The sequence below is a fragment of the Fundulus heteroclitus genome, chromosome 5, assembly GCF_011125445.2.
Source record: "Fundulus heteroclitus isolate FHET01 chromosome 5, MU-UCD_Fhet_4.1, whole genome shotgun sequence".
Lineage (NCBI taxonomy): Eukaryota > Metazoa > Chordata > Actinopteri > Cyprinodontiformes > Fundulidae > Fundulus > Fundulus heteroclitus.
Genome location: NC_046365.1, coordinates 22,996,073 through 23,005,263, shown reverse-complemented (window position 1 = coordinate 23,005,263; position 9,191 = coordinate 22,996,073). Strand labels below are relative to the sequence as shown.

The 9,191-nt window shown below is 39.8% G+C and overlaps 1 protein-coding gene across 1 annotated transcript; it reads right to left on the bottom strand.

The window, feature by feature from the left end:
* Positions 1-2,602: 2,602 nt before the first annotated feature.
* rps15a (ribosomal protein S15a) lies at positions 2,603-9,191 on the bottom strand. The gene is made up of 5 exons (XM_012870223.3): positions 9,062-9,191; positions 8,125-8,262; positions 7,943-8,022; positions 7,652-7,737; positions 2,603-2,736 (listed from the first exon to the last, which is right to left on the bottom strand). The coding sequence occupies exons 1-5, from the start codon at positions 9,123-9,125 to the stop codon at positions 2,643-2,645; spliced, it is 462 nt and encodes a 153-aa protein (XP_012725677.1). The 5' UTR covers positions 9,126-9,191; the 3' UTR covers positions 2,603-2,642.

Below are 9,191 nucleotides of genomic sequence, written 5' to 3'. Positions count from 1 at the left end.
GCAGCAGCAGCAGAGCTCTGAAACCTTCAGGGGCGTCTAAGCCTGACATATGGCGAAGACAGATGAAGACGTGCTGGAGGCTGCTGGGCTGTGGACCCCCGTCTCCAGATGCACAGTGACACATTGTCTTGAAACGCTCGCTCTCTGCAGCAGAAATCCAGAGTACCGGAGCTCCATCGGTATTCCAGGGATCCACACTTTTTCAGGCTCACCTTTCTGGATTCTGCAGTGTTGAAAACCTTCCGGACGTTTAAATTGCGAAACGCTAACGTTGAATGTGTTGAACAGTGTTTGGGTCTTAACTGTAGGTTTCACAAATTATGGAGCAACACAATGTGGGAATGGGCTTCCCATTTTTACTGGTAAGGAGTCATTGCACAGCTTCTCTGGCATCTGGACTCGCTTGGAGCTCTGTTTGAAATAATTTAAACCACTGTAAAAACCAACACATTATATTGTTCAAACACCTGATAACATTCATCTTAACCAAACGCTTTCAGTCACCAGAGGAGCAGTTTCCTCTGGTGACTGAAATCAGACAGGTTGAACATCACAGCCCGTCTTTATTACACCGCCAACTTAGAAAGTTCTCCATAGTTCAGACTCAGTTTGCTGTTCCAAGCATTGTTTCCTTAATCAGTGTTTTTATCCAGCATAATAAACTATATGTAGACTAATCTAAATGATTCATAACTTGATGCCGTTTTCTCCTACTACTCTCCATTTGTGCTGCCATTAGATTTTAGTATATTTTTTTTCCATTCCATGTAATGGATACCTAAGATCTATCTACTGAACCTTTGACAAGATGTCCCCTTTGTTTTTCCTTTCGCATCTAACCCGGTCTCTGTCTCTTTCTTGGACAAAGCCCCCCATCAGTTCCTGCAGGCCAGTATTTTGTTAGGAAGGACCCCTGGTGTTTCTTTCACTGGTAAGGTCAGTGACAAGTTTGTGCTTCCAGTATCAGCGCCTAAAGAAAGCGAGCCATGTTCAGCTGGTTCTTTCCATGAGTCATTGTTAGTTACTTTTATTAAGTGTAGTTTCACAGAAATCATGCGTGACCCTGAGTTTCGTTCCTAGATGGAGCCAGACAGAGCTTATACTTTCATTGAATGAATTCTGTTTTTGTCCCACAGAAAGTACTCCTGACTCTGTGCTGAGCAGTTTGTTGCACTGTGGCCACATGCTACCTCAGGATGAGTGCTCCTTTCTAATAACTGGACTAGGATTAATTTGACTGTTGCATAATTTGGTCTGAATTCAACTACATGATGTGAATCTGACTAGACTGCACCGATTTCAACTGTCGGCCAAAGCTTGGACTCAGGCTTGGAGGTTGACATCAATAATCCTGTTTGTAATCAAATTTATATGCACATTTCATTTAATTGTTGGCAACAACAAAAAAGGAAAAAAAATTTTAAATGCTCTAATACTGATGGTACCAGAACTGCTTTGGACTTCCCTACATTTTGCTGATTCTTTCATCTGGCGTTTGGTTTCATGTTAATTATCTTCAAAGAGTAACAGCACTTTAGATCGGTTCATTTTTATTTGATGGCGGAGTAAAAAGGGTACGCTAATGTCAGTAAAACTCAAACTTTAAAGATTAAGTGGAACCCTTCAGTTTAAGTTCTCACCGGGGAGCAGTTTTTATCCAGCAACCAGCACTTCTCACAAGGGGCTTTTATTCTTAAAGTATAAGAACTTTTAATCAAAACTTTAAAATTAGACCAGCATCCATTGATTTATTTGTTTTTACTTTAGATGGGGAAGCTGCAGTGAAACACAATTTGACCTTTTCCAGGACCGGCAAACAAAATCAAACTGCTCAAAGCCCACGCTGCACCAGAACATGAACAAGCCTTTTTTCATCCCTCTGTGCTCTGATAGCAGAGCTTTAAGTCACTCTGAGCTTATTAGCCCAAACCTTTACCAAACAGGAGAAGCACACGTTTGTTTTTTTCCCCCTCCTTTCCTTTACAAGGTAGCTCTTAAGTGCTGCAAACCACCGAGGGAGGCCATCTGTTTGTGAGCTTTTAGCGTTTGGACAGAACTGTTACATTAGCGGCCTGTTACTGCTCCCCCTCCCAGCCTAATGCAGGGCCGGGAAGCAGACTACAGGAGGCTGGCTGGGGAGAAGACAAAATCCTCGGAGGACTGCAGAAAAGGTCACAGCGGTGAGACGATGGCAGCGCAGGAAGAGAAAAAGAGAAAAAAAAAATCTCTTTACAAGCGATTAACAGAGTAGGGAAGAGGCGACGGCTTTTAATAGCTGCTGGGGGGGAAAGAAGTTTTACAAGCCGATGTTCGGTCTACACGCGGTTGTAGTGTTTATTGATGGCACCCTCTGGGGGTGTTCAGCCCAGTCACAACATCCACACGCTGTTTGGGGAGAGATTTCTTATTGCTTTGGCCACCGTCCACTAAACCTGCACCGGCTTTTATCTAAATCTTCCACATTACTTTCTTAATCCGTTATTTTATATTTTTATAGAGACTAAAACCTTCCCAGCTAAAAGATCCTACTTCATTTATGTCTGAAACACCGTTAGTGCACGTCTGGACTTTCTAATAGTTGAAATGAGACAACGAAACCAACAGCTTTCTCCTGGCTTTTTTTATTTGCAGTTCTTTACATTTTAGAAAAAGAATCCAAGGATTTTGCCTCCTGTGTGTTTCCGTCTGGCCTCTTCGTGGTCCATGATGCCAGCTGAGGTGGTCAGCACAATGTATCTGAGGAGAAGAAGCCAGAGTTCAGAAACACTTCATTACACAACGTATTTAACCATGAAAACAAGGTCAGGAATCTATTTAACATACAGTCCTCCCAAGTTTGCTAGAAAATAATTGCCATCATATTCACGTTTAAGAACAAAATTTATGTAATGTGGAGAGAGAAAAAAAACATCACAATAGGAGAAATTAAATGCAACCCATGATAAAAAGCAGAATCCTGTTAATACATGACAATCAAGAAATTACTTCTCCCCCTATGAAGCTAAGTAAATAATAGAGATTTTACAAATTTATTACAAAATTCTAATTCTACGCCATTTCTAAATACTTCAGAAATAAGGACCGGTCTATTCTACATTAAATTCAGATTCTCAGAAAGAGTTTGTGGACTTTGGCATTTTTGATCTGTAAAGTTGTTTTCTTTCAGAATCTAAATTTAGATTTTTAACCAGACCCACTTTATGAAGCTCAGGTCAAGTTCAACCTAAATTTAAAGTCCTCTAGGGTTAACTGAACACAAACTGAAATGCAAACATGTCTCCACAAACATCACACTCCTGGAGGTTGAAAAAAGCTAATTTCCCTCTTCTCTAGTTTACTTAAGACTACGTATGAACCCTGATAATAATAGTTAAAGCTGCCATAAACGGGTCCCTGCAGAAAGAAAAAGAAGAAAAAAAAAAACTCTATGAACCAAAACCATGACACACAAATGATTAGGGCTGCAGCTATTGATTATTTAGGTAATTGTCTTTTTAGAGTAAAGTAAAAATATATAATCTTCATAAATGAACATACCTCAAGTGTCTTGAACTAAAAAATGTTTACCGTATACCACTAGGTCTACCCACTAGACTCTGTTAGTACACGGTTCAATCCCCACTGCCTGCACTCTGGGTCCCTGAGCAAGACCCTTAACCCCTGATTGTTCCCCAGGCGCCACATAGTTGCAGCTCACTGCTCCCCATGAGGATGGCTTAAATGCAGAAGTGAATTTCTCATTGTGAGATCAATAAAGTTAAATTATTTTAAATGGTAGAAACATTAAAAAAATAAAAATTGATGCTGACATGGTAATTTAATAATTGAGATCTACACCCATCTAGTCAGTCTAATCTCTAACCTATCCATATCTGGCAAAGCAGTAAACAATTTAACTAGGATTACACTTATTATTTTGCCAATTGCTTAATCTTTTTACCATTTTTTATTAACAAATTAATGAAACAACAAAAAGGCTTTTTGAGACTAAGAAGGGTTGTCATCTTAAATGTAAAATGTATATATTTTGCACAGTTTTGGCTTAACTACTGCTCTGAGTTGGTTGTTCTTCAATCAGATGACATTTTAGAGTCAGTAGACTCCAGTTAACAATTCAAGTACTAAATTAGCTGAATTTTATTTCAATAATCGGATAATCCAATTGTTGCAGCCCTACAAATAATGTACAGTTAAACTTTCAAGAAACACCACCCCCCACCATAAAAAATAAATCACTTTGTTTGTAACTCAACAGATTTATGACAAGCAAAACTTTCCCCATCAAATTATTCAAGCTCTAGTCAATCAGCTGCTCAGTTGTTTTCTAGGTAAAGATTGTAAAACACCAGAATTCAGATAAAAACCAGCAATGACATCAAGACCCCCAGACACCAAACAAATCAGTGAGAACGGATCAAATGTTTTAATTTAACGAAGACTTTCAGTTTTAAACCTCAGGTCTTCAAGTTTCAAAAACAACTAAACGTTCAATTACCAAAATTATAAAAAACATAATAATTTTCCTTTGCATAACTTTTGCTCCCTTAGAACGAGTCGTCCTGATGCGCACGGTGATGTAAGCAAAGAAAATCGTCTTTTCTAAATTTCAAGACGCTAAAAGTCAGAATTATTGCTCAAAAACGTATTTTCTCTGTTAGGCCAATTGGGATTTAACAGGAAAGGATTCCAACTTTGTTAGCAGCAGTGTGAAAAAGTCTCTTTTCTCCATCAGATGCTCATTTTACTCAGCACACTGAAGTTCCAGAAGTTACATCGCATTGATTTTACATTTTCTGCCCTGTTGCTCATTATGTCCAGTCCGTCGCTGCTGCTGGAGATTTTCTGAGCTTAGACTGAAGCCAGATGCTCTTAAAGCAACATTTCACTGAATAGTTGCAACGTTTCAAAGGAACGGAGGACCTGTGTTGCTGCTGCGCAGGACGACCCGTATCCCCTCGGTCTATTTCTAGCACCCACAGCCAGTTGGTAGCACATGAAAAAGCAGGGTATGAATAAATAAAGAGATACCCTGCATTAACAGCACTTTCTATAAACCGATCAATGATCCAAATGCAACTAGATATCATTTCTGCTTTCAGTCACATGATCAACTTATTAAAGTAGCTCATGTTATTAAATGCAGCCTGTTCAAACAGGATTGTTAAAATTGACCCGAGCTTTTGTCCACAACCTACAAAACCTGCAACTGAGAGCATCTTTCCTCAACTCTGCTAACATGGCAACTACATCCAAAGAAACGCGGCCCTCTTTAGCTGAAAAGGCAAACAAAGCGTTGGTCGGAGGTACTTTCCCGGTGAGGCAGGCGGACAGGACAAAAACTATGTTGATCGTACCACAAGTTAGCTGTGCTAGCGCTACAACACTAATGTTACAGAGCGATGTGAGAGGCACCTGTTAACCTCCTGTATCTGAACATCAAAGTAGTAAACCTTCCAGACAATATAAGCTAATATTACTGTAAAATATCAGCATCTCAGCCAAAATGGCCAATGACGGTTATCTGTCGGTCTGAGCTCCTCCGTCTAAATCAGCTTCCATGGTGTGCTCTTCCGAACCACAACGGCCCGTTCTGCTTCAATATGCAGGAAAATGCTGACCGCTTGGTCGGCTAGTATATAGTGAAGCAATAAGTCAAACCAGTTAGTCTCCCTCCTTTGTTAATTAGCATTAGAAGCTAATAACGGGTCATAGTGGAGGGAGACTGAAGCTGATAAATAAATGAAAAGTAGGAATCCATAGCAGCCTACTCTGCTGCTGGAGCTGACCGCTAAAGACAATATTCAGCAAAAGTACCAGAACTGCATTTGCATATACCAGACATTTGTTTACACTGTATATTTTATATGCTTTGAAACTTGTTTTGAAACAACATTTATTCAAGTATAGAATGACCCTTTATCTGTCCCTCACCAACACATTTTATATTCCTCATCAGACACAGGCTTAAAGATGAACAATTATGAAAATATGAATTAACGACTGAATCAAAGGTGCAAACTTCCATATAGGACATTGAACCTTCTGTTAAGTGTTACCTTGTCTACATTCTTGACAAACAAAATTTAAATTTATTTTTAACAAGGCCTGGATTATCCCATATTTATAGGTTTTGCCCTAAGGAAGAAATCAAACATGTTTTACTCTTAACTATTAAGAGCCACGTGCCTTCAGAAAATATTGCTGCGTATTGGAAATGATAAAAGTATTGACCATTCTCAGGGGAAACGCCGGGTAACACTGGGCCCCTCGCAGAATGTTTCCCCTGCAGCGAAGTGAACATTCAGCCAGAGACGCAGATTGTTTTTAATAATCCTGTTTTTTTTTTTATAGAGTTTACATTTCAGTTAAGCCCTTTAAGCACCAATACTTTTTCACCACATTGTTATAGAACCGTTTAAAATAAACGTTATATTGTCCAGTTAGTTAATAATTTCCAACTTAATATTGTTTTTATGAACAGTGATAAAAAAAAAAGTTAATATGTTAAACTGTGGTGTTAAATGTTATTTAGGCGCACTTAGAGAAAAAAATTTAGATGTATAAATGCACCTACAGGAAAAAGTTAGTTTAGAAACCTATTGAGACTCCAACCAACAGGCTGGAAATAATGCAGAAATTCATGGTAACAGATGTAACAAATAAAATATATTTTATACATGCCGAAGTGTCCAGTTTGATAAAAAGAAACTAAATTTCTAAAAGATGCAACAGGAAAATTAGATTAGCTGTAATCTAACCAATAAAGACTACAATCAGGGCTGGGCAATAAATCAGTATATCGCGATGATTGATATAAATAGAAAATACATCCGATAAAATCTGCAATAACTCCACTGAACTCTGATCCAGAACCACATGGCATTCTGGGGGATTTAGGCAGAGGAGCAGGCTGCCTAAAGGCTCCCATATATCCGGGCGTACTGTGCGCTTGGCGGACACCGCGCTGACGTATTACCCTTCATAGTTGAGTGTACTGTTGCCTATATTTCTTGTGGCAAATTCCTACAATTCCCACACTTTCTGCCAGTGGGACGAAGCGGTGGAACTGGTGGTAAACGTGTGATTGGCTAGAGCCGTTTCTTTTCCAGCAGGCTCCCATCCCACCCCTGTCCGTGAGAACAGAGAGGGACTGTGATGCCGGTTGTCCTTGTGACCGCTGGCTTGGAGCAGCTCAGTGTATCAAGCTCAGTGTCACAGATATAAAACAGCCAAACTAAGCAAGGCTGGTAGGAGAGCTGACATATTTTAAAGGTTAAGATTACACTTAAACAGGGTTAGGGTTACAGTTTAAATTCGGGCTTTTTTCCTCTGGTCCTTGTTTCAAATGAGTAGAAGCACTACTCAATACTTATCGATATCGGCTTATATTGTGATACATTTTTCAGCCAACTCCCACAGCCCTAGCTATAATTAACTAAGACAGTAAAAATCACTGTATTCCGTACACAGCTGTTTAAAAACTGCCTAAACTCGAAGAATCATACAAGTTTGTCTATCTTAAAAACACAAACAGACAGAAATGTGACCAACAACTTCATTTGACCAAGAGGTCTGATTTTAAAGGCACGCTTTGTTTCCTTTAAAGTCCAGTGAAAAACTAAAGTGCACAGAGTTGCTTAGTGATTCTCACCCAAACTGTCGAGATGGCAGCAGGTTGTTCTGCCACTTCTCAAGATCCTTGAGCTGAAGATCAAAACGTGGACTAATCACACCGCACTAAAGGACAAAAGAGGGAAAAGAAAAAATTCAATCACTTCTGCTTAATACACAAAAAACACATTTAAAAACAAGGGTTTATCGTTTTTTCATTCTAACACAAAAGGCTACCGATTCTAATGAGAACACCAAAAAATCGCCATCGTCATTTGTAAGTGGTAGTAACAAAGCAATCCGCACACTAGGAAGAAAAAAAAAAGTTTACCTTGTTCAGCCTGCCTGTGAGATTCACAACGATTTTCCCGGCTCTGTGGTCGTCAATGATCTCAAACTCACCAATGTAACCTGGAGGTTTCAAATGGAAGAAAAACATCAGACATGACACTCAATCCACATAAAGAGGCCCAACCATCACACATGCAATGCGGGTGTTCTTCTGAGACTCACCGTGCTTCATCATGACGGTTAGAAAGCGCACAATAACCTTGGAGCAGGGCCTGATGAGGACCTGGCGTTTCCCACGCTTCTCAGCATTGTTGATGCTTTTCAGAGCATCTGCCAGAACGTTCATGCGCACCATGATGCCTGCACACACCAACAAGAAACATCAGGCATGTAAAAGCTGCAGGTAGCAAGATCTCAAAAAGGTCCACAGGGAAATGTTGTTTTCAGGTTTTTTTCATTATAAGCACAAGCCTCACTGAATATGAATCGTTTTTGACAAAAACTCACAAACATTGTAGACATGACCATTATTTAACACGATTTTGTTTAATAAGAATAACCTGTAGACCTCAATAGAAAAAGCACAACAGCAGCTCATCCAACACCGGAGAAAGGCTTCTAACATCTCTCAGCAACTTTAGACAAATTATTCCGATACAGCTCGGTCAAACGCTTAAAAGGAGATGTATATATTCCTCATCGAGGAGTCTAAGTTAACCCGAGCTTCCCAGCAAAGCATGGTTCACCGTGAGCACCCAGAGATGCTAGCAAGCTAACTTAGCCTTCTCCACTGAGCGGTAACGACATTCCCGACAGATTAACTTTGTTGAAAGTGCCAATAGCAAAAGATATGCGCTAAAAAGAAACATTTATACGGCGTTTTCGAGGTTTTTACGTGCATTAAAGAAGGACCCCCGACACTAGTGAGAACACAAATGGCTATCTGGGCGTCTTGAACACACCGAGTCCCAGGGCCGAACAGAGGAGGAATTGTAACAGAATAAATGTCAAACAATGGCTTTATTAACATGGCCAATACTCTTCTCATATTACTTCTGTGTGCTTTCACAATGAAACGGGAAGGTTTAGTGGCAATCTATCGCGCAGATGGCTTAGATTCTTTAAAGATTGTAGCTGAGTGTGTAAAAAGACATCTTACCGGTTCTGCAATATGGCGGAAAGAGGAAGTAGAAAGAAACGGCGGTGCATTGTGGGAAAAACATCCAAACGTCCAGGACATTTTAAAGACGATGACCAAAACGCCACGAAATTACTACACTATTATTTTC